The sequence below is a fragment of the Leucoraja erinacea genome, chromosome 12 (genome assembly GCF_028641065.1).
Source record: "Leucoraja erinacea ecotype New England chromosome 12, Leri_hhj_1, whole genome shotgun sequence".
Taxonomy (NCBI): Eukaryota; Metazoa; Chordata; class Chondrichthyes; order Rajiformes; family Rajidae; genus Leucoraja; species Leucoraja erinaceus.
Window position 1 is genome coordinate 4,950,271 of NC_073388.1, and position 25,523 is coordinate 4,975,793.

Below are 25,523 nucleotides of genomic sequence, written 5' to 3' on the forward strand. Positions count from 1 at the left end.
TAAAGGACAGAATGAAACGAAGGTTTAGTTTGGAGATGCAGCGCGGAAGCAGGCCCTTCGGCCCACCGCGTCTGTACTAACCAACAATCACCTGTACAATAGCTCTCATTTATGCAAAAAAACATACAGAAGTCAATTAACCTACAAATCTGCACATCCTTGGAATGTGGGAGGAAACCGGAGCACCTGGAGAAAACCCACGCGGGTCACAGTAAGAATGTGAAAACTCCGTACAGGCAGCACCCCAGGTCAGGGTCATGAGGTGGCTTCACAAGATTGTGGGGAGAATATTAAAAAGGGATTAATATTAGAGTAATGGGCGGGTTGGTATTGACTCACTGATGTTTCTATGCTGTATCTATGACTCCGTGACTCTTAAATTGAGTCACTGTCCATGCCGAACATGGTGCTAGGATCAACTCAGCTCAGCCATCTCACTCCATTCCCTGCATATCCATGTTCATAAGTGATAGGAGCACAATTAGGCCATTCAGCCCATCAAGCCCTACTCTGCCATTCAATCATGGCTGACCTATCTCTCCTTCCGAACCCCATTCTCCTGCCCTCTCCCCATAACCCCTAACACCCGTACTAATCAAGCATCTATCTATCTCTACCTTAAAAATATCCATTGACTTGACCTCCACTGCCTTCTGTGGCAATGAAATCCACAGATTCACCGCCCACTGAATAAAGACATTTCTCCTCATCTCCTTCCTAAAGGAACATCCTTTAATTCTGAGCCTATATCCTCTGGTCCTAGACTCTCCCACTAGTGGAAACATCCTCCCCACATCCACTCTATCCAGGCCTTTCACTATTCGGTAAGTTTCAATGAGGTACCCCCTCATCCTTCTAAACTCCAACGAGTACAGGCCCAGTGCCTATCCAAAAGCCTTTTAAACGCCACTGTTATGTCTGCCTCCACCATTACATCTAGCAATGTGTTCCAGGCACCCATCATATCAGATTCAATTTAATTGTCATTGTCAGTGTACAGTACAGAGACAACGAAATGCATTAGACAACGAAATCATATCCGCTGTGTAACAAAACTTGCCCCGTATAACGCCTTTAAACTTTTCCCCTCTCATTGTAAATCGATGCCCGTCTTAGCCAATCTTTGACGTATGTATTTAAGAAGGAACTTAAGATGCTGGAAAATTGAAGGTACACAAAAAAGTTGGAGAAACTCAGCGGGTGCAGCAGCATCTATGGAGCGAAGGAAATAGGCAACGTTTCGGGCCGAAACCCTTCTTCAGACTGATGGGGGATGGGGAGGGAGAAGAAAGGAAAAAGGAGGAGGAGCCTGAAGGCTGGGGGATGGGAGGAGACAGCAGGGACTAACAAAATTGGGAGAATTCAATGTTCATGCCTCGCAGGATGCAGACTACCCAAGCGGAATATGAGGTGCTGTTCCTCCAATTTCCGGTGTTGCTCACTCTGGCCATGGAGGAGACCCAGGACAGAGAGGTCGGATACGGAGTGGGAGGGGGAGTTGACATATGTACACTGGGAAATAAAATTCTACCCAATCTAGGCCTCTCCTAATTTTATATTGACTGAACATGCCATGATTCTGCATATATTAAAATGACAAGAGAACTTTGTAAGATTGGTTATATTTTATTAGTTTCAAAAAACGCAGCATGAAACGACGTCAGTACATAAATAAAGTACAAATTCCTTCAAGGTTAATGTCAACGTATTCTGCGGACTGGATAATGAGACTTTACCTAAGACCAAGATAAGCATTACATATGATGGATATTATCACAAATACAATGGAAGGCTAATTGCACTCTAAGAATTAAGATCACATTAGTAATTTCAATAGTGTTTTATAATACAAATAAATACATACTCGGCCCACTCTGCATTTCTCTCTCCATCTTCAAAGGCACTCTTCCTCATTTCACTTTCTTAAGTGTGACGGAAGGAACTGCAGATGCTGGTGTAAACCGAAGATAGGTGCAATAGGCTGGAGTAACTCAGTGGCGAAAAAGAGTAGGGTGACGTTTCGGGTCGAGACCTTTCTTCCGTCTGAGAGTCAGGGGAGAGGGAAACGAGAGATATAGATGGTGATGTAGTGAGTTATCGAACAAACGAATGAAAGGTGTGCAAAAAAAGTAACGATGATAAATGATCCAGGCCATTGTTAGCCGAGTCTGTCTGAAAAAGGGTCTCGGACCTGAAACGTCACCCATGCTTTTTCTCCAGCGATGCTGCCTGACCCGCTGAGTTACTCCAGCTTTTTGCATCTATCTTCAATTTCTTAACTCTTTCTTCCTTCTCTTGTGGTGCTGTTCAGGCTTTGAACACAGCCATACTGCAGTCCAGCTACAGGCTTGATTCTCAGGGGGGGCAGAGTCACATTCTCACATTGCCGACCCTCAACATCCTCTGCTCCCAGTCCTCCCTACTTCAGCATTGCCCCTTCTCTGACTTGTTCAACTGTAAAACCTTCAGCAAATCCTCCAACTCTGTTTTACACCCTTGGTTCATACATCGGTCACTGATTTGCTCTTCCCCCTCCTTGAAGATTTTCCATCGACCTAAGAAATGAATGAGAGGCAACAATGCACATTACTTCTCTGCAACATTCTGCAATCATGATTGGGGATGATCACATTGAATAGAGACCCAGCCTACTCAACCTCTCCCTATAGCTCACACCCTCTAGTCTTGGCAACATCCTCGTAAATCTAGCTCAGTGCTGGCTCGAAGGGCTGAATGGCCTACTCCTGTACCTATAAAAGGCATGTTGGCCTTTATAACAAGAGGAGTCGAGTATAGGAGCAAAGAGGTCCTTCTGCAGTTGTATAGAGCCCAAGTGAGACCACACCTGGAGTATTGTGTGCAGTTTTGGTCCCCTAATTTGAGGAAGGACATTCTTGCTATTGAGGGAGTGCAGCGTAGGTTTACAAGGTTAATTCCCAGGATGGTGGGACTGTCATATGCTGAGCATGTACACTCTGGAGTTTAGAAGGATGAGAGGGAATCTTATTGACACATATAAGATTGTTAAGGGTTTGAACATGCTAGAGGCAGGAAACATGTTCCCGATTGCTAACCTTCGATTCTCCAGCATCTGCAGTTCCCTCTTAAACATGTTCCCGATGTTGGGTCAGTCCAGAACCAGGGGCCACAGTTTAAGAATAAGCGGTTAGCCATTTAGAACGGAGATGAGGAAACACTTTTTATCACAGAGAGTGGTGAGTCTGTGGAATTCTCTGCCTCAGAGGGCGGTGGAGGCCGGTTCTCTGGATGCTTTCAAGAGAGAGCTAGATAGGGCTCTTAAAGATAGCGGAGTCAGGGGATATGGGGAGAAGGCAGGAACGGGGTACTGATTGGGGATGATCAGCCATGATCACATTGAATGGCGGTGCTGGGTCGAAGGGCCGAATGGCCTACTCCTGCACCTATTGTCTATTGCCTGTTATCTATTCCATGAACCGTACATAAGTGATGAGAGAATGGTTCCACTAGTGGGAGAATCTAGGACCAGAGGCCATAACCGCAGAATTAAAGGACGTTCCCTTTGGAAGGAGAGTGGTGAATCTCTGGAACTCTCTGCCACAGAGGGTAGTTGAGGCCAGTTCATTGGCTATATTTAAGAGGGAGTTAGATGTGGCCCTTGTGGCTAAGGGGATCAGGGGGTATGGAGAGAAGGCAGGTACGGGATACTGAGTTGATGATCAGCCAGGATCATATTGAATGGCGGTGCAGGCTCGAAGGGCCGAATGGCCTACTCCTGCACCTAATTTCTATGTTTCTATGTTAAGTATAGAAGCTGAGAGGTCATGTTGCAGTTGTATAAGACGTTGGTGAGACCGCATTTAGGATATTGTGTTCAGTTCTGGGCACCATGTTATAGGAAACATATTGTCAAACTTGAAAGGGTACAAAGATTTACGAGGATGTTGCCAGGACTAGAGGGTGTGAGCTATAGGGAGAGGTTGAGTAGGCTGGGTCTCTATTCCATGGAGCGTAGGAGGATGAGGGGAGATCTTATAGAGGTGTTCAAAATCATGAGAGGAATAGATCGGGTAGATGCCCAGAGTCTTTTACCCAGAGTTGGGAAATCGAGGACCAGAGGATCAAACCCAGGTCTATGACGCTGTGAGGCAGCAACTCTACCACTGTGCCTCCGTGCTACCCTCAATCTGCAATGTCTAGTCTTTAGACACAAAAAACCGGAGTAACTCAGCGGGACAGGCAGCATCTCTGGAGAGAAGGAATGGGTGACGTTTCGGGTCGAGACCATTCTTCAGACTGAGAGTCAGGGGAGAGGGACATGTAGACGGGGAAGGGTACGGTGTGAAAACACAAATCAAAGGGGACGAGATGCTCAAGGAAATGCAGAATGGTACACTGCTAGCTGAGGGGAAGGGGACAACGAGGCATGCAGTCAGTAATATTTAATCAGGAGGGCAATGAAACTAGTCGGAGAACTAGGAGGGGGGAGGGAGGGAGAGAGAGGGGAGGTCTTAATGTTGACATTAATATACAATAACATTTCACAGCTGGTAGAACAGTCATCATATTCATAAACTCCAGCACTTCAAACTATACAGTTTATTCCACTAGCGTTGGGATTTGAAGACTTTGTGTTGTTTTACTTACTCTGAGTGGTCCTTGTGAAGAACTTGAAAGACCCAAGATTGATCTGTTTCTCAAAATCTCTCCGTGATATTTTCTCCATGGTTATGTGGTGCACAATCCCTGTGGGGCATAAATAATGAAGGCTGTCATTTCATGTCGAATACCCACTCATAGCGTAAAATTAAGTCACTTTTTCAAAAGCAGAATTCATCGTATCGAGGGCTTTCTCCCTTCAGAATTAGAGGAAGTTCTTGTCGGAAGGGGATGAGGAGAAATTTCTTGTGGCAGAGATGGATTGGCAGAATTGGATAGATTCTTGATTTGTACAGGTGTCAGGAGTTACGGGGAGAAGGCAGGAGAATGGGGTTAGGATGGAGAGATAGATCTGCCATGAAAGAAGGGCTGAACAGATAATAGACAATAGACAATGGGTGCATGACTAGGCCATTTGGCCCTTCGAGCCAGCACCGCCATTCAATGTGATCATGGCTGATCATCCCCAATCAGTACCCCGTTCCTGCCTTCTCCCCATATCCCCTGACTCCGCTATTTTCAAGAGCCCTATCTAGCTCTCTCTTGAAAGCATCCAGAGAACCTGCCTCCACCGCCCACTGAGGTAGAGAATTCCACAGACTGAGGCAGAGAATTCCACAGACTGAGGCAGAGATTTCCAGACTTGATGGGCCAAATGGCCTAATTCTACTCCTATTCCTTATGTCATGACCCTATCAGTGCAGGAGGACTCTGTAAATGGCTCGATTGTCAGAGAAGGTACAGAGAAGATGTAGGAGGATGTACAAGATCTCATCTCAATGGGGTTAGGTTAGGTAAGGAGGAGGTGCAGCGAGACCTGGGCGTCCTTGTACACCGGTCACTGAAAGTCGGCGTGCAGGTACAGCAGGCAGTGAAGAAAGCTAATGGAATGTTGGCCTTCATAACAAGAGGATTTCAGTATAGGAGTAAAGAGGTTCTTCTGCAGTTGTAAAGGGCTCTGGTGAGACCACATCTGGAGTATTGGGTACAGTTTTGGTCTCCTAATTTGAGGATGGAAATCCTTGTGGTTGAGGCAGTGCAGCGTAGGTTCACAAGATTGATCTCTGGGATGGCGGGACTGTCATATGAGGAAAGATTGAAAAGACTAGGCTTGTATTCACTGGAGTTTAGAAGGATGAGGGGGAGATCTTACAGAAACATATAAAATTATAAAAGGACTGGACAAGCTAGATGCAGGAAAAATGTTCCCAATGTTGGGCGAGTCCAGAACCAGGGGCCACAGTCTAAGAATAAAGGAGAGGTCATTTAAGACAGAGGTTAGAAAAACGTTTTCACCCAGAGAGTTGTGAATTTATGGAATTCCCTGCCACAGAGGGCAGTGGAGGCCAAATCACTGGATGGATTTAAGAGAGTTAGATAGAGTTCTAGGGGCTACACAGAAAGGCTGGAGAAACTCAGCGGGTGCAGCAGCATCTATGGAGCGAAGGAAATAGGCAATGTTTCGGGCCAAAACCCTTCTTCAGACTGATCGGGGGTGGGGGTGGGTGGGGACAAGAAAGGGAAAAGGAGGAGTAGCCAGAAGGCTGGAGGGTGGGAGGAGACAGCAGGCGAGCTGAGGAAGGGGAGGAGACAGCAAGGACTAACAAAATTGGGAGAATTCGATGTTCATGCCCCCGGGGTGCAGACTCCCCAAACGGAATATGAGGTGATGTTCCTCCAATTTCCGGTGCTGCTCGCTGTGGCCATGGAGGAGACCCAGGACAGAGAGGTCGGAGACGGAGTGGGAGGGGGAGTTGAAGTGCTGAGCCACCGGGAGGTCAGCTTGGTTATTGCGGACCGAGCGGAGGTGGTCGGCGAAACGATCGCCCACCTCCGCTTGGTCTCACCGATATAGATCTGCTGACATCTAGAGCAGCGGACGCAGTAGATGAGGTTGGAAGAGATGCAGGTAAACCTCTGTCGCACCTGGAACGATTGCTTGGGTCCTTGAACGGAGTCGAGGGGGGAGGTAAAGGGACAAGTGTTGCATCTCTTGCGGTTGCAAGGGAAAGTGCCCGGGGAGGGGGTGGACCGAGAGGGAAGGGAAGAATTGACAAGGGAGTTATGGAGGGAGCGGTCTTTGCGGAAGGCAGATATGGGGGGAGATGGGAAGATGTGGCGAGTAGTGGGGTCACGTTGGAGGTGGCGAAACTGACGGAGGATTATTTTTTGTATGTGACGGCTGGTGGGGTGAAAGGTGAGGACTAGGGGGACTCGGCCCTTGTTGCGAGTGCGGGGATGGGGAGAGAGAGCAGTGTTGCGGGGTATGGAAGAGACCCTGGTGCGAGCCTCATTTATGGTGGAGGAGGGGAACCTTATGGTAGAAGAGTTCTAGGGGCTGGTGGAATCAAGGGATATGGGGAGAAGGCAGGCAGGGGTTATTGATTGGGGACGATCAGCCATGATCACAATGAATGGCGCTGCTGGCTCGAAGGGCCGAATGGCCTCCTCCTGCATCTATAGGGTGTGAGCTACAGGGAGAGGTTGAGTGGGCTGGGACTCTATTCCTTGGAGCGCAGGAGGATAAGGGGGGATCCTATGGAGGTGTATAAGATTGTGAGAGGGATAGATGGATAAATTTATAAACTCATAGTCTCTTGTCCAGGATAGGGGAATCGAGAACCAGAGGACACAGCTTTAAGGCAAGCGGGGAAAGATTTAATAGGAATCTGATGGCCATTATTTATACAAAGGGTGGTGGGTGTATGGAACAAGCTGCTGGTGGAGGTAGTTGAGGCTGGGACTATCGATGGCTGTCCATGTACCTGTCTAACTGTTTCTTAGACAGGAGTAGGCCATTCGGCCCTTCGAACCAGCACCGCCATTCAATGTGATTATGGCTGATCATCCGCAATCAGTACCCCGTTCCTGCCTTCTCCCCATATCCCCTGACTCCGCTATCTTTAAGAGCCCTATCTAATTCTCTCTTGAAAGTATCCAGAGAACCCGCTTCCACCGCCCTCTGAGGCAGAGAATTCCACAGACTCACTATTCTCTGTGAGAAAAAGTGTTTCCTCATCTCCATTCTAAATGGCTTGCCCCTTATTCTTAAACTGCGTGACCCCTAGTTCTGGACTTCCCCAACATCAGGAACATGTTTCATGCCTCTAGCGTGTCCAAACCCTTATATGTTTCAATAAGATCCCCTCTCATTGATAATTCTCATGTGGTAGCCCAGAGGTCTCCAGAAACACAAGACATCTCTGGACATAATGTATTCAAATCCTACAATGATACTCCGCTATTTTTAAGAGCCCTCTCTAGCTCTCTCTTGAAAGCATCCAGACAACCGGCCTCCACCGCCCTCTGAATCATTTACAGTGTGCTATGTTTACACATTGTGTTGTGCTACTGCAAGTGAGAATGTCATTGTTCTGACTGTGACACATGACAATAAAACACTCTGGATTCTCGACTCTTGCCATTGAGGGTCCTGGCATTATTTTCCGCCAGTCAGCGGGCACAAGCGCTGCATTGTGCACTCCTGTTGTGAACGGTGCCAGCCCCGGTGCTAATGCTCACACACATTGCCCATCTGTGAATAAAAGAGGCGCATTGTACACTTCCTACAAGCTCGCAGCACTTTATTTCGCGTAGTGCATTAACAGCTTACGCCTATAATCCCCTCTGCTATTTTGGAAGCTACTCGGGGGAAAAACTGTACCGAATCAAGTAATCTTCGTGCAATCCAATCCCAATGCGGTATAAATCTATTTTAAGGGTGCACGACACAGTTTGCTTCTGTGTAGCTACTAACTGTATTCATCTGGCAGTGCGTTCGTTGGGAGGGGCCAAGCAAACTGCTATCTTTACAGCGTGGCACCATCTTTCACTACCAAGGTTTTACAAGACTGTAAAACAAATTTATATATGCGTTGGAGCATTTGGTTTCAAATCCACTTTTTTTTGCAAAGATTCTGTTCTGGAGGTGATTAAAAATAATTTGAGCGCATAGCTGTGGTGCCCAGAGCTTAGCCATGCCATCTCTGACTTTCTCTGTCAGCTGTCTCTCACTGTCTCTTTGCAAGTACAGTGTCTTATATTACAGTGGTGCATCTGTGCTATGGGATATTTCCATGCACCCCCCCCCCCCCCCCCCCCCCACGCCAAAACATTCAGCTCGTAAAGAAAGCCTTTCAATCGTCCAGGAGTCAAATTGCCACGTTAAAGCACTGGCAGCATCCCAGAGGGCGGTGAATCTGTGGAATTCATTGCCACAGACGGCTGTGGGGGCCAAGTCAGTGGATATTTTTAAGGCAGAGATTGATAGATTCCTGATTAGTACGGGTGTTAGAGGTTATGGGGAGAAGGCAGGAGCATGGGGTTAGGAGGGAGAGATAGATCAGCCATGATTGAATGGCGGAGTAGACTCGATGGGCTGAATGGCCTAATTCTGCTCCCATGACTTATGCTGATCTTATGAGTAGGGAAACGAGAATCAGGGGATGTACAGTAAGTTTAAGGTGAGAGGCGGGGGGAAAGGTTTAAAGGGAATCTGAGGGGTAACTTTTTCACAGCAAGGGCGGTGGGTGTACGGAACGAGCTGCCAGAGGAGGTACAGTGGCTTGCAAAAGTACCCCTTGAACCTTTCCACATTTTGTCAGGTTACAACCACAAACGTAAATGTATTTTATTGGGATTTTATGTGATAGACCAACACAAAGTGGCGCATAATTGTGAAGTGGAAGGAAAATGATACATGGTTTTCAAATTTTTTACAAATAAAAAAACTGAAAAGTGTGGTGTGCAAAAGTATTCAGCCCCCCTGAGTCAATACTTTGTAGAACCACCTTTCGCTGCAATTACAGCTGCAAGTCTTTTGGGGTATGTCTCTACCAGCTTTGCACATCTAAAGACTGAAATTTTTGCCCATTCTGCTTTGCAAATTAGCTCAAGCTCAGTCAGATTGGATGGAGAGCGTCTGTGAACAGCAATTTTCAAGTCTTGCCAGAGATTCTCAATTGGATTTAGGTCTGGACTTTGAATGGGCCATTCTAACACATGAATATGCTTTGATCTAAACCATTCCATTGTAGCTCTGGCTGTATGTTTAGGGTCGTTGTCCTGCTGGAAGGTGAACCTCCGCCCCAGTCTCAAGTCTTTTGCAGACTTTAACAGGTTTTCTTCCAAGATTGCCCTGTATTTGGCTCCATCCATCTTCCCATCAACTCTGACCATCTTCCCTGTCCCTGCTGAAGAAAAGCATCCCCACAGCATGATGCTGCCACCACCATGTTTCACAGTGGGGATGGTGTGTTCAGGGTGATGTGCAGTGTTAGTTTTCCGCCACACAAAGCGTTTTGCATTTAGGCCAAAAACTTCAATTTTGGTCTCATCTGACCAGAGCACCTTCCTCCACATGTTTGATGTGTCCCCCACATGGCTTGTGGCAAACTGCAAACGGGACTTCTTATGGCTTTTTTTCAACAATGGCTTTCTTCTTGCCACTCTTCCATAAAGGCCCGATTTGTGGAGTGCACGACTAATAGTTGTCCTGTGGACAGATTCTCCCACCTGAGCTGTGGATCTCTGCAGCTCCTCCAGAGTTACCATGGGCCTCTTGGCTGCTTCTCTGATCAATGCTCTCCTTGCCCGGCCTGTCAGTTTAGGTGGACGGCCATGTCTTGGTAGGTTTGCAGTTGTGCCATACTCTTTCCATTTTCGGATGATGGATTGAACAGTGCTCCGTGAGATGTTCAAAGCTTGGGATATTTTTTTATAACCTAACCCTGCTTTAAACTTCTCCACAACTTTATCCCTGACCTGTCTGGTGTGTTCCTTGGGCTTCATGATGCTGTTTGTTCACTAATGTTCTCTAACAAACCTCTGAGGCCTTCACAGAACAGCTGTATTTATACTGAGATTAGATTACACACAAGTGGACTCTATTTACTAATTTGGTGACTTCTGAAGGCAATTGGTTGCACTGGATTTTATTTAGGGGTATCAGAGTAAGGGGGCTGAATACTTTTGCACGCCACACTTTTCAGTTTTTTATTTGTAAAAAAATTTGAAAACCATGTATCATTTTCCTTCCACTTCACAATTATGCGCCACTTTGTGTTGGTCTATCACATAAAATCCCAATAAAATACATTTACGTTTGTGGTTGTAACGTGACAAAATGGGAAAAGTTCAAGGGGTCTGAATACTTTTGCAAGCCACTGTAGTTGAGGCAGGGACTACAAACTACATTTAAAATTAATATGGAGAGAAGGCAGGTACGGGATACTGAGTTGGATGATCAGCCATGATCATATTGAATGGCGGTGCAGGCTCGAAGGGCCGAATGGCCTACTCCTGCACCTAATTTCTATGTTTCTATGTTTTCTATGTTTCTAAAAGACATTTGGGCACGTACAAGGATAGGAAATGTCTTGAGTGATATGAAACCTGACAGGTGAGACTAGTGTAGATGGGGCATTTGGGTAGCATGGGCTAATTGGGTTGAAGGGCCTGTTTCCAAGCTGGGTGACTCAATGAATATGTTGAAAGAATGGAGCGACCAGGCTTGTATTCACTGGATGCAGCCAGTGAAACACATCAGATTATTAAAGGATTGGACACGCTAGAGGCAGGAAACATGTTCCCGATGTTGGGGTATTTAGGGGTCCCTAACCAGGGGCCACAGCTTAAGAATAAGGGGTAGGCCATTTAGAACGGAGATGATGAAAAACGTTTTCACCCAGTGAGTTGTGAGTCTGTGGAATTCTCTGCCTCAGAGGGCGGTGGAGGCCGGTTCTCTGGATGCTTTCAAGAGAGAGCTGGATAGAGCTCTTAAAGATAGCCGAGTCAGGGGATATGGGGAGAAGGCAGGAACGGGGTACTGATTGGGGATGATCAGCCATGATCACATTGAATGGCGGTGCTGGCTCGAAGGGCCGAATGGCCTACTCCTGCATCTGTTGTCTATTGACTCAAGTCAAGTCACTTTTATTTCTATAGCACATTTAAAAACAAGTCTCGTTGACCAAAGTGCTTTACATCAGTACAGATACTAACGTGCGACAAACAGTGATACATAGATTTAACAATACATACATAAATACATGCATACAGCGCTCCCTCAGAGGAACTCAAGAAACGCTTGTGAGTAGAAATAGGTTTAAATCGAGACTTAAAGGAGTCGATGGAGGGGGCAGTTCTGATGAGGAGAGGGATGCAGTTCCACAGTCTAGGTGCTGCAACCACAAAAGCGCGATCACCCCTGAGCTTAAACCTGGACCGCGGGATAGTCAGTAGCCCCAAGTCGGCGTACCTGAGGGATCTGGAGGTAGAATGGTGGTTTAGCAGATTTTTGATGTAGGTGGGGGCAAGCTCTTTAAGGGCTTTGTATACATATAGGAGGAGCCTGAAATTGATTCTGTGCCATACTGGGAGCCAGTGGAGAGAGGCCAGAATCGGGGTGATGTGGTCCCTTTTACGGTCTCGCTGAGGCGTTTTGGATTATGACATTCAACATGAAAGTCCCAGCAGAATGAATGGAACACAATTTCTGCTGAGGTGAGACTAATGTAGATAACCATATAACCATTAACCATTACAGCACGGAAACAGGCCATCTCGGCACTACAAGTCCGTGCCGAACAACTTTTTTCCCTTAGTCCCACCTGCCTGCACTCATACCATAACCCTCCATTCCCTTCTCATCCATATGCCTATCCAATTTATTTTTAAATGATACCAACGAACCTGCCTCCACCACTTCCACTGGAAGCTCATTCCACACCGCTACCACTCTCTGAGTAAAGAAGTTCCCCCTGATGTTACCCCTAAACTTCTGTCCCTTAATTCTGAAGTCATGTCCTCTTGTTTGAATCTTCCCTATTCTCAAAGGGAAAAGCTGGTCCACATCAACTCTGTCTATCCCTCTCATCATTTTAAAGATCTCTATCAAGTCCCCCCTTAACCTTTGCGCTCCAGAGAATAAAGACCTAACTTATTCGACCTATCTCTGTAACTTAGTTGTTGAAACCCAGGCAACATTCTAGTAAATCTCCTCTGTACTCTCTCTATTTTGTTGACATCCTTCCTATAATTGGGCGACCAAAATTGTACACCATACTCCAGATTTGGTCTCACCAATGCCTTGTACAATTTTAACATTACATTACATTAGATGGGGCATCTTGGTAAGTATGTGCAAATTGGGCCAAAGGGCCTGCTGTCTGTCGGGGTGGCTCTCATTTTTAACATGTACGTTTGCTGCATAAGGCTCACCATTTATCGGAGTCCACTCATGGATCTCTACGTCCGGCAGAATGTCGGACATTATCGCAATCTTCTTGCTGTACTTTTGCGGGTCAGTCTCCTGTGTGAAGAGCGACTCGTAAACGAGAACGTTCTCCTCACTGCATCCCGCCTCCTTGCTGTCATCTTGGGAAAACACTAACGCCTCCGGGACTGCGGAAACAAAACAATGAAGTCAAGAACGTATTTCTATATTCCGAGGATGGACACAAAATGCTGGAGTAACTCAGCGAGACAGGCAGCATCTCTGGAGAGAAGGAATGGGTGACCTTCCTCCAGCTAACAATGGTCTATTCTACATTTCCATCGATCCTTTGATGTTCCCCTTTGATATCTCATTTTCACACCTCACCCTTCCATATCTCTGTGTCCCCCCCGACTCTAAGTCTGAAGAAGAGTCTCGACCCAAAACATCACCCATTCCTTCTCTCCAGAGATGCTGCCTGTCCCGTTGAGTTACTCCAGCATTTTGTGTCCAGCTTTGGTGTAAACCAGCATCTGCAGTTCCTCCCCACATATATCTTTGTTCCAAAGCCTTCCTCTTCTTGGGCAGAAGGTACGGAAGCTTGAAACCGTGCCCCGCTGGACTCAGGAACAGCTTCTTCCCCTCTGCCATCAGGCTCCTGAACGGTCCTTCGATAAGCTAGGGTACTGTCCGATTCACCTCTACCCAATTGCGGACCTTGGACTATCTGTGGAACTGATGCACTACAATGCTGAGAACTATAGTCTGCACTCTGTATCTTCCCCTTTGCTCTGTCTATAGCAGTTGAGTTTGGCTTGATCTAGATATAGTATTCTCTGATTTGAATGAATAGCAGACAAAACCAAAACATTTCACTGTACCTCGGTTCACATGACAGTAACAAACCTAGACCTCAACAATAGTCACAATTAGAGTCATAGAGTGATGCAGTGTGGAAACAGGCCCTTCGACCCAACTTGCCCACTTTGACCAACATGTCCCAGCTACACTAGTCCCCCTCCTGCCCTCCAGACTCAGGAACAGCTTCATTCCCAGAGCTATAGCGGCTCTGAACCGGCCCTGCCGAGTGCCCCCCATCCCCCCTGGACTGTCTCCCTCGGATGGTCACGTCGCACAGACACATCTGCACTTTAGTCTGTTTGAACTGAGAAACAGTTCTACAGAGTCCTACAGAGAAAGGTTGAACAAGTTAGGGCTTTATTCTTTGGAGCGCAGAAGGTTAAGGGGGGACTTGATAGAGGTTTTTAAAATTATGAGAGGGATAGACAGAGTTGACGTGGAAAAGCTTTTCCCACTGAGAGTAGGGAAGATTCAAACAAGGGGACATGACTTGAGAATTAAGGGACAGAAGTTTAGGGGCAACATGAGGGGGAACCTCTTTACTCAGAGAGTGGTGGCTGTGTGGAATGAGCTTCCAGTGAAGGTGGTGGAGGCAGGTTCATTTTTATCATTTAAAAATAAATTGGATAGTTATATGGATGGGAAGGGAATGGAAGGTTATGGTCTGAGCGCAGGTATATGGGACTAGGGGAGAATACGTGTTCGGCACGGACTAGAAGGGTCGAGATGGCCTGTTTCCGTGCTGTAATTGTTATATGGTTATATTATATGGTTATAACTGTTTTGACTATTTTACTGTTCTTTTTACAAACCATGTTCTCGGGGGTATCTGTATCCAATTTGTTTTAGTTATTTAAGTTCTGACATCGGATGGAAGCTGCATACCAAATCTCGTTGCGCTTATGTGCAATGACAATAAGAGATATTATTATTATTATTATGTTTGGTCAATAGACAATAGGTGCAGGAGTAGGCCATTCGGCCCTTCAAGCCAGCACCGCCATTCAATGTGTTAATAGCTGATCATCCACAATCAGTAGCCTTCTCCCCATATCCCCTGACTCCACTATCTTCAAGAGCCCCATCTAGCTCTCTCTTGCAAGTATCCAACGATATTTCAGAGTCCATATCCCTCGAAACCTGTCCTATCCATATATCTGTCTAAATGTTTCTTAAAGGTTGGGATAGCCCCTACCTTGGCTAAATCTGGCCTCTAATATTAAGGTTGAATTCAAACAATATCATCAAATAAAATAGCTTATACCTGGGCAAACTTTGCAGCATTTGCCGGTGGTTTTCTGTGGGTGTTTACAGGGATATGATTCTGGACAATGGATCTTCTTACACTCCTGTTTCGTGACGTTACAGGTGCACAGCACGCACTCCACTGGTCCAAACGGGCGAAGAATTGGATGCCAGGACTCTCCGTGCGAGTAGGTCTTTCCATTCGACACGCACACTGAAGACACAAGAACAGTTCAGTCTTTGGAAAAGCACTCACTGAAGATCGTTGTCCACCTTTACATTAGGTCTGATAAACGGCCAGGTACACGTTTACAGATACGGTCTAGAAACAGGCCCTTCGGCCCACCAAGATCACGCTGACCATCGATCACCCACTCACACTAGTTCTATGTTAGAGTCAAAGAGTCATAAACAATAGACGATAGACAATAGGTGCAGGAGTAGACCATGGCTGATCATCCACAATCTTAGAAACATAGAAACATAGAAATTAGGTACAGGAGTAGGCCATTCGGCCCTTCTAGCCTGCACCGCCATTCAATATGATCATGGCTGATCATCCAACTCAGTATCCCGTACCTGCCTTCTCTCCATACCCCCTGATCCCCTTAGCCACAAGGGCCACATCTAACTCCCTCTTAAATATAGCCAATGAACTGGTCTTGACTACCCTCTGCGGCAGAGAGTTCCAGAGATTCACCACTCTCTGTGTGAAAAAAGTTCTTCTCATCTCGGTTTTAAAGGATTTCCCCCTTATCCTTAAGCTGTGACCCCTTGTCCTGGACTTTGCCCAACATCGGGAGCAATCTTCCTGCATCTAGCCTGTCCAACCCCTTAAGAATTTTGTAAGTTTCTATAAGATCCCCTCTCATCAGTACACCGTTCCTGCCTTCTCCTCATATCCCCTGATTCCGCTATCTTTAAGAACCCTATCTAGCTTTCTCTTGAAAGTATCCAGAGAACCGGCCTCCACCGCCCTCAGAGAATTCCACAGACTCACAACTATCTGTGAGAAAAAACGTTTCCTCATCTCTGTTCTCAATGGTTACCCCTTATTCTTAAACTGTGGCCCCTGGTTCTGGACTCCCCCAACATCAGGAACATGTTTCCTGCCACTGGCATGTCATGGAGTGATACAGTGTGGAAACAGGCCCTTCACAACTTGTCCACACTACCAACATGTCCCATCAGCACTAGTCCCACCTGCCTGCATTTGGCTCATATCCCTCTAAACCTGTCCTATCCATGTAACTGTCCTAAGGGCCTGTCCCACTGTACGAGGTAATTCAAGAGCTCTCCCGAGTTTAAAGAAAAATAAAACTTGTGGTAAGCACGTAGAATGTACGTAGCGGGTACGTCGGAGCTCGGGACGTCTCTTAGCGGCTCGTAACGCTAACGGCAGGTATTCGGGAAACGCGGTAAGCTCGTGAAGATTTTTCAACATGTTGAAAAATGTCCACGAGAGCCCCGAGTACCTACGAGCGGCCATTACCGTAATTCTCTGAGTTCGAATCAGGGGAAACTCGGGAGAACTCTTGAATTAGCTTGTACACTGGGACAGCCCCTTAAGTGTTTCTTAATCCTCAACTACCCCCTCCGGCAGCTTGTTCGAAATACCCACCACCCTGTGTATAAAAAAGTTACCCTTCATGTTCCTATTAAATCTTTCCCCCCACTCACCTTAAACCCATGTCCCCTGGTTCTCGATGACCTTACTCTGGGCAAGAGACTATGCATTTGCCATCTACACTAGCCCCACCTGCCTGCGTTTGGCCCACATCCCTCTAAACCTATCCTGTCCATGGTCCCACTATCCCACTTTCTCATCCACTCCCTATGAACGAGGGGAAATCTTACAGAGGACCAGTTCACCTACAAACCTGCACGTCTTTGGGATGTGGGATGAAACCGGAGCACCCGGGGGAAACCCACGTGGTCACGGGGAGAACGTGCAAACTCCGCACAGGCAGTAGCCAAGGTCAGGATGGAACCCAGACCTCTGGTGCCGCGAGGCAGAAGCTCTACCAGTTGCGCCTCTCAACTCAACTAGACACGACTGCAGCACACTAGATGAGACTACACTAAAGGGCCTGTCCCACTTGGCGAGTTTTTCGGCGACTGCCGGCGGCATAGCAGTGTCGCCAAAAGATTTCAAAGATTTCAAACACCAGCGGCGACAAAAAAAATCGGCAAGTGGGACAGGCCCTTAAACTGTTATTACTCCCCCTCTATTTCCCCCTTGAGATATTACATTTAATAACTATTCGAGATATACTTACACTAATATCCTTCAGGAAATACAATTAGTACTGAGGGACTGGTAAATCATTTCAGTTTTCTATTGCATGCTGACTATATCCAAAACTCAAAAGCAATTGATGAAAGTAAGTTCGTTAGCCGATCAGCAAAATGCATTACCTCTGTTGTGTCGAAACTTGTTGTTGATGATTATTTGCACAATGGTCCCCGATCCTTGCTGGGGGTCAGTTAACAGCCCACGGTGCGTCCTTGAGTTGGACATTCTGGGCAAGTTGGCAAAAGAACTTCCAAAGTTTCCCCGAGATTCATACTGGCTCCGTGGATACGAGTGTCTCTGTTTAAGAATAGTGAAAGTGGCGTTAGTTTAAAATGTGGGATGCCTAACCAGTAGGGCGGCACGGTGGCGCAGCTGGTAGAATTGCTGCCTCACTGCGCCTGAGACCCGGGTTCGATCCTGACCTCGGGCGCTAGGGTATTATTGGTATTGAGGGAGTGCAGCGTAGGTTCACCAGGTGAGTACCCGTAGTGACAGGGCTGACATACGATGAAATAATGGGTCGACTGGGTTTGTATTCACTGGATTTTAGAAGGATGAGAGGAGATCTCATAGAAACATTTAAATTTCTTAAGGGATTGGACACGCTAGAGGCAGGAAATATTTTCCCGATGTTGGGGGAGTCCAGAACCAGGGGTCACACAGTTTAAGAATAAGGGGTGGGCCATTTAGGACTGAGATGAGGACAAACTTTTTCACCCAGAGAGTTGTGAGTCTGTGGAATTCTCTGCCACAGAAGGCAGTGGAGGCCGATTCACTGGATGTTTTCCAGAGAGAGTTAGATTTAGCTCTTAGGGGCTAACGATATAGGGAGAAAGCAGGAAAGGGGTACTGATTTTGGATGATCAACCATGATCATATTGAATGGCGGTGCTGGCTCGAAGGGCTGAATGGCCTACTCCTGCACCTATTTTCTGTGTTTCTATATATGTGTGGAGTTTGCACATTCTGTTTGTGACCACGTGGGTTTTCTCCGGGTGCCTGGGTTTCCTCCCGTGTCCCAAGGACGTGCGGTTTAGAGGTTAATTGGGCCTCTGTAAATTGCCCCTACTGTGTAGGAAGTGGGTGCTGAAGTGGGATAGCAGAGAACTAGTGTGATGGGCGGGTGATCGGTGCTCGGTGCGGACTCCTGGACAAAGGGGCAAGTTTCCTTACTCTACCTTTAAAACTAAAAACCTCAGGAATGGTGAGGAGATGGAGATGGTTGAGAGCTCCTAGTTCCCAGGCATAAATATGACCAACAATTTGCCCTGAACAGTCTACGATAAAGCTAGGGGCAAAAACGCACAGCGATGCCTCCATGCCTCACAGCGCCGGAGACCCTGGTTCGATCCTGACTACGGGTGTGATGTCTGTATGGAGTTTGTACGTTCTCCCCGTGACCGTGTGGGTTTTCACCGGGTGTCCCGGTTTCCTCCCAACACTGGAAATAAAGACCCTGTAATAATGTTAGTTAGTGGAAGAAAATTATATTGGTCCTTATATTGATCTGAAAAATCGCCTTTGTTGAAAAATTAGTGGCGACTATTTTTTTTTTTTTTTTTCATTTTAATATGTTTTATTTATTTATTATTATTTTTTTTTTTTATGATACTTGACTGTAAGGAAAATTCATTTTGCTGTCTCTAATATGAGATAATGACAATAAATTGAACGCAACACAATACAATAGAATGCGGGAACTCCTCGCGACCATGAAGGAAACTCACCAGAGACCACCAGCGAACATGCGGCGCCCATGACACGATCGCGAGGTGAGCGCAGAGTCTCCGGCACTCGCCTAAAAAGTCGCCTAAGTGGGACAGGCCCTTCGGTTCCACACTCCCACACTAACCACGCAGAGAATTTCTGAATTCCCCATTTGACTGGTTCCTGACTATTTCAGCTTGTTCGTGTTAAATATCACTGTGTTATGGCTGGGGGATTTCCTCCTGAGCTCTCAGCTCTTCAAACACATTTGGCAGTGTGAAGAATCTGGAATTTCAAGCGCTGAAATTATTTTCAATATGCTTTGCTCGTTTTGTAAACACGAGTTTAAAACAACGACTTTGCCTGCACCTTTGCGGGGGGGGGAGGGGGGTAAACCAGAAACATTATGTGGGCCCACGGATGTACGTGAAATATTTCAACATCATTTTTTATTAACAGTGTATATAACCTCCAATACATTCCTAGTTTAGTAAAATACCGATCTGACCTTGAGCATTTGCTATCTAAATTGAGTTGAAGATAGACACAAAGTGCTGGGGTAACTCAGCGGGACAGGCAGCATCTCTGGAGAGAAGGGATGGGTGACGTTTCGGGTCGAGAACGCCAACAAACTCCATGCAGACAGCACCCGTAGTCAGGATCGAACCCGGGACCTTGGCGCTGTGAGGCGGCAGCTCTACCACTGTGCCAACGTGCCATTGCGAACATTGGACTTGACGCGTTACAATGCTAAGAACTATATTCTGCACTCTGTATCTTCAGAAGTTCATCAGGTCATAAGTTGTAGGAGAAGAATAAGGCCATTTGGCCCATCTACTCTACTCCACCATTCAATCATAGCTGATCTAAATGCTTCCCCCCCCCCCCCCCCCCATCTCCTGAGTTGAAAAGGACTGGATTGAGTGAATGTGGAGAGAACTCTGACACCTCTGGCATCAAGAAATGATTAGTAATCAAGAAATCAAGAAAGAGTCACTGCCTCAAAAAGGCAGCCAACATCATCAGAGACCATCATCATCACCATCAGGAACAAGGTACAGGAAGGAGCCTGAAAACTGTAACATCCAGGTTCAGGAACAGCTTCTTTCCTACAGCCATCAGGCTATTAAACACTACAACCTCCAAATAAGCTCTGAACGACATAGACTTGGGGGCATTGGCTAATAGTCTTTTTGCACTATTATTGTATGTTTTTTTATGTGTACGTGTGTGTGTGCATGTGTATGTATATATATGTATATGTATGGGTGGAAAGGAACTGCAGATGCTGGTTTAAACAGAAGATAGACACAAAAATGCTGGAGTAACTCAGCGGGTCAGTAAGCATCTATGGAGAAAAGGAATAGGAGACGTTTTGGGTCGAGACCCTTGTTCAGACTGAGTATATGTATAGTTACATATGTACTGTATTTTCTTTGTGTTTATTATATTGTATACAGTGTTCTTTGTTTACATATTGTGTTGTGCTGCTGCAAGTAAGGATGTCATTGTTCTGTAACGTGGAGCGGCCTCCAACAGGAACGACCTGGGGCTCCAGTCACGGAGCTGCGGATCTACTCACCATCACGGAGCTGGCCGAGTCCGGAGCGGGTGGAGCTGTGGTGGAGCGTTGCTGTGACCCGACACCCGGAGTTTCGGAAGCTCCTACCGCAGGTCTGTGGACAGTAATACCGGGAGCCCGCGGGTCCATGGTGGGAGACCGCTTTTCGGGGCTTCCGCAACGGCGACTTCTGCCCCCCGAGTTGCGGGGTTGAAGATTACCTGGAGCGGGGCCTTACATCACCGCCCCGCGCGGCTTGGAATGGCCGCGGGACTTTGTGAGCGCCCGCCGGGGCTCCAACACCAAGACCCGGTGCGTGGCCTTGCATCACCCGGCGTGGCTTTAATGGCTGCGGGACATTTAACATCGCCCGCTGGGGGCTTTGACTCTGTCTTTGACTCTGACATGGGGGGGAGAGGGGAGTGGAGGGGAGAGATATGGTTTTTTTTTGCCTTCCTTCACAGCGAGGAGAAGATGCGCTGTGAAGGATGTTTGTGTAAATTGTGTTGTGTCTGGGGTCTTTTTTGTTTTGTATGTATGACTGCAGAAACGACATTTTGTTTGGACCTCAACGGGGTCCAAATGATAAATAAATGTATTGTATTGTATTGTATTGTATTGTTCTATCTGGGGCACATGACATTAAAACACTCTCGACTCTTGACTCCTGTACAGCGGAGGATGCGTCCGATAGTTTGTGTACATTACCGCTTCCCTGTTGGATGGTGGGCGGAAGATTCCGGCGTCTGTTGTATCCCAGGACGAGTCTCCTTCCCCTGTTATTGGAAACAGATCTTCAGACACGGGATACAGAGCGGCGGAGCGCACCACACGGTCTTTGACAAGTGGGACGGGTCCCGTCTTTGCAAATCGCCGCGACAACGGTACCCAGGAGTGGCAAATGTTTGTGGGAGGTGGACAAAAGTGCTGGAGAGAAACTCAGCGGGTGAGGCAGCACCTATGGAGCGAAGGAAATAGGCAACGTTTCCGGCCGAAACCCTTCTTCAGACTGATGCATAAGATATGCAGGAAGATTATTCCCGATGTTACAGGAAGATTATTCCTGATGTTGGGGAAGTCCAGAACAAGGGGTCACAGTTTAAGGATAAGGGGGAAGTCTTTTAGGACTGAGATGAGAAAATCATTTTTTACACAGAGAGTGGTGAATCTGTGGAATTCTCTGCCACAGAAGGTAGTTGAGGCCACAGTTCATTGGCTATATTTAAGAGGGAGTTAGATGTGGCCCTTGTGGCTAAAGGGATCAGGGGGTATGGAGAGAAGGCAGGGATGGGATACTGAGTTGGATGATCAGCCACGATCATATTGAATGGCGGTGCAGCTCGAAGGGCCGAATGGCCTACTCCTGCACCTAATTTCTATTTCTATGTAAGAAGAAAGGAAGAAAGAATGGTGACCTCCAATTTCCGGTAGCCCTGGCTGTCTCCTCCCCTTCTCAGGTCTCCCTCAGCCCTCCCCCCCCCCCCCGTCTGAAGAAGAGTTTCGGCCCGAAACGTTGCCTATTTCCTTCGCTCCATAGATGCTGCCTCACCTGCTGAGTTTCTCCAGCACTTTTTGTCTACATTCGATTTTCCAGCATCTGCAGTTCCTTCTTAAACAAAAGATTGTGGGAACGTGCCCTTGCTTCTGAACGAAAATATGGTCCACGGGTTGTGTGGGAAAGAACTGCAGATGCTGGTTTAAATCGACGGTAGACACAAAATGCTGGAGTAACTCAGCGGGACAGGGAGCATCTCTGGAGAGAAGGAAGGGTGACGTTTCGGGTCGAGGCCCGACTTCACCCATTCATTCCTTCTCTCCGGAGACGCTGCCTGTCCCGCTGAGTTAATCAAGCATTTTGAGTCCATGGTCCACAGGTTTCCCCGTTGCACAACTCTCTCTGGTCAAGTGTGAAGCACCAATTATTCTGGCCCATGGCATCTTTAGGCTTTAGAGATACAGCGTGGAATCAGGCCCTTTGGCCCACCGAGTCCGTGCCGACCCCGTACACTAGCGCTACCTTACGCACACTAGGGGCAATTTGCAATTTACAGAAGCCAATTATCCTACAAACCTGCACCGGAAACCGGAGCAGCCGGAGAAAACCCACGCAGGTCACGGGGAGAACGTACAAACTCCCCCGTGTAGTCAGCACCCCTGGTCAGGATCGAACCCAGGTCCCTGGCGCTGTGAGGCAGCAACTCTACCGCTGCGCCACCATGCTGGCCCAGATATTATTGGGGGGGGAAGGGGGGGGGGGGAAAGGTGTAGGAAGGAACTGCAGATGCTGGTTTACACTGAAGATGGACACAAAATGCTGCAGTAACTCAGCGGGACAGGCAGCGTCTCTGGAGAGAAGGAATGTGTGACCCACTCCGTCACCCATTCACCCATTCCTTCTCTCCAGAGATGCTGCCTGGCCCGCTGAGTTACTCCAGCATTTTGCGCCAATCTGATGGGCCGAAGGGCCAGTTCCTGTGCCGTGCGGCACTACATGCTCCACGTTCTACGTACATAACGTTGAAATTACCTCGGCAAACCTGACAACAGGAGTCAGGCGTGGAGATTGGAGATGGACAGGTCAGCTTTGGGCAGGTCCGCAGCCCACAGTAGACGTTCCCTTCCTTCAGGAAAATCAAAAAATAAAACATGAACATTTTCGAGGCCACAATTCCAACTAATCTGCATTTGCCACATTCCCCTCCCCCCCTCACCACGACCCTCCCCCACCCCCTCCCCCATTCATCTAACCACTTCCACAGCTCTCCACATTGTATCCTTCATTGAGATCACACCTTCGCAGGCATGGGGTGGTGGCGGAGGCAATATATGACTGGAGATATGTAAGTGGGAGAGTCTAGGACTAGAGGTCACAGCCTCAGAATTAAAGGACATTCTTTTTTGGAAAGAGATGAGGAGAGCAGCGAATCTGTGGTATTCTACGCCACAAAAGGCTGTGGAGGCAATGTCAGTGGGTGTATTTAAAGCAGAGATAGATAGATTCTTGATTAGTACGGAGGCTATGGGGAGAAGGCAGGAGAATGGTGTTAGGAGGGAGAGATAGATCAGCCATGATTGAATGGCAGAGTAGACTTGATGGGCCGAATGGCCTAATTCTACTCCTATCACATGATCTTATGACCTTATAATTTTTGGCGAGGCACATCTTATGCAGGGATCTAAAGTAGGTCTATCCGACCTGAATCATCACCCATCATTTCTTTCCAGAGATGCTGCCAGACCAGCTGAGTTACTCCAGCACTTTGTGTATGTGATCAGTATATAGCAGCATCTGCACTTCCTTACTACACATAGTCGCCGCTCCATGCTCTCCAGAGATGCTGCCTGGCACGCTGATTCTTCCCTAGCCTACACTGGGTCTTAAAGATACGAAGCAGGTACGTTAGGTTTTTATTCTTTGGAGCGCAGAAGGTTAAGGGGGGACTTGATAGAGGTCTTTAAAATGATGAGAGGGATAGACAGAGTTGACGTGGATAAGCTTTACCCATTGAGAGTAGGGAAGATTCAAACAAGAGGACATGACTTGAGAATTAAGGGACAGAAGTTTAGGGGTAACATGAGGGGGAACTTTGTTACTCAGAGAGTGGTAGCTGTGTGGAATGAGCTTCCAGTGGAAGTGGTGGAGGCAGGTTCGATTTTATCATTTAAAAATAAATTGGATAGGCATATGGATGGGAAAGGAATGGAGGGTTATGGTCTGAGTGCAGGTAGATGGGACTAGGGGAGAATACGTGTTCGGCACGGACTAGAAGGGCCGAGATGGCATGTTTCCGTGCTGTAATTGTTATATGGTTATATGTAAGGTTTCAATCTCCCATATTTTTCTTTTTTTTTACTTCTCTTCTTTTTTCTCCTCTATTCTTTTCTTTGCTTACTTCATCTCACCTTCTTGCTTTCTCGATTCCTCTTTCGGGCTATACAGCTGTATGGATTCTTTATTTTTTCACTATTTCAATAATTAACAATATCAATATGATATTCTCTCTCTCTCTCTCTCTCTCTCTCTCTCTCTCTCTCTCTCTCTCTCTCTCTCTCTCTCTCTCTCTCTCTCTCTCTCTCTCTCTCTCTCTCTCTCTCTCTCTCTCTCTCTCTCTCTCTCTCTCTCTCTCTCTCTCTCTCTCTCTCTCTCTTCTCTGGCTTTTCTCACTTTCTTTTTGACTATTAAGTTTAAAATAAGAAGTTGTACATGAAATGTAATAGAAACACAGAAACATAGAAATTAGGTGCAGGAGTAGGCCATTCGGCCCTTCGAGCCTGCACCACCATTCAATATAATCATGGCTGATCATCCAACTCAGTATCCCGTACCTGCCTTCTCTCCATATCCCCTAATCCCCTTAGCCACAAGGGCCACATCTAACTCCCTCTTAAATATAGCCAATGAACTGGCCTCGACTACCCTCTGTGGCAGAGATTTCCAGAGATTCACCACTCTCTGTGTGAAAAAAGTTCTTCTCATCTCGGTTTTAAAGGATTTCCCCCTTATCCTTAAGCTGTGACCCCTTGTCCTGGACTTCCCTAACATCGGGAGCAATCTTCCTGCATCTAGCCTGTCCAACCCCTTAAGAATTTTGTAAGTTCTTAAGAATTTTGTAAGTTATATGTTATTCATGTATTGTGTTATTGTACTTTGCTTCTAATAAAAAATGTAATCAAAAAATAAATTAATAAAAGAGCGGAGGGTTGTAATGAGTGACCGCAGATTCACGCCTGGGACCAGCGCGCGGAGGGTCGCCTGTCTCGGGCGCCATCGTGCATTCTGTTTAATGAATCGATTTAACATTTAATGGAACTGTTCTCCGTCGGACTAACAAAAGCACTTGATTGTAACTCCCACAAAGAAACAGCATTCTGACACACAATCCCTATAACACAGGGGGGAAATATCAGTGGGCTTAGCACTGCATGTTGAAAATTGCTGAAACTGATATTCTAAATGCCATTAAACCAAGAGAAACACAGTTTTACTTATTCCTTGACTG

The 25,523-nt window shown here is 46.9% G+C and overlaps 1 protein-coding gene across 2 annotated transcripts in view; it reads right to left on the reverse strand.

Annotated features, from left to right (window-relative positions):
- Positions 1 to 1,606: 1,606 nt before the first annotated feature.
- Positions 1,607 to 25,523, reverse strand: part of chrdl2 (chordin-like 2) — a 59,209-nt gene continuing 35,292 nt past the window's right edge. Inside the window, exons 6-12 of one of the 2 annotated variants that reach the window (XM_055643505.1) lie at positions 23,051 to 23,144; positions 21,232 to 21,299; positions 17,378 to 17,552; positions 14,979 to 15,173; positions 12,859 to 13,041; positions 4,627 to 4,725; positions 1,607 to 2,043 (exon numbers count right to left, since the gene is read on the reverse strand). In XM_055643505.1, coding sequence (XP_055499480.1) covers positions 1,916 to 2,043; positions 4,627 to 4,725; positions 12,859 to 13,041; positions 14,979 to 15,173; positions 17,378 to 17,552; positions 21,232 to 21,299; positions 23,051 to 23,144 — 942 coding nt within the window. In that variant the 3' untranslated portion in view covers positions 1,607 to 1,915. Of the gene's footprint in view, positions 2,556 to 4,626; positions 4,726 to 12,858; positions 13,042 to 14,978; positions 15,174 to 17,377; positions 17,553 to 21,231; positions 21,300 to 23,050; positions 23,145 to 25,523 lie in introns of both variants that reach the window. The other variant, XM_055643504.1, reaches the window with a different exon arrangement.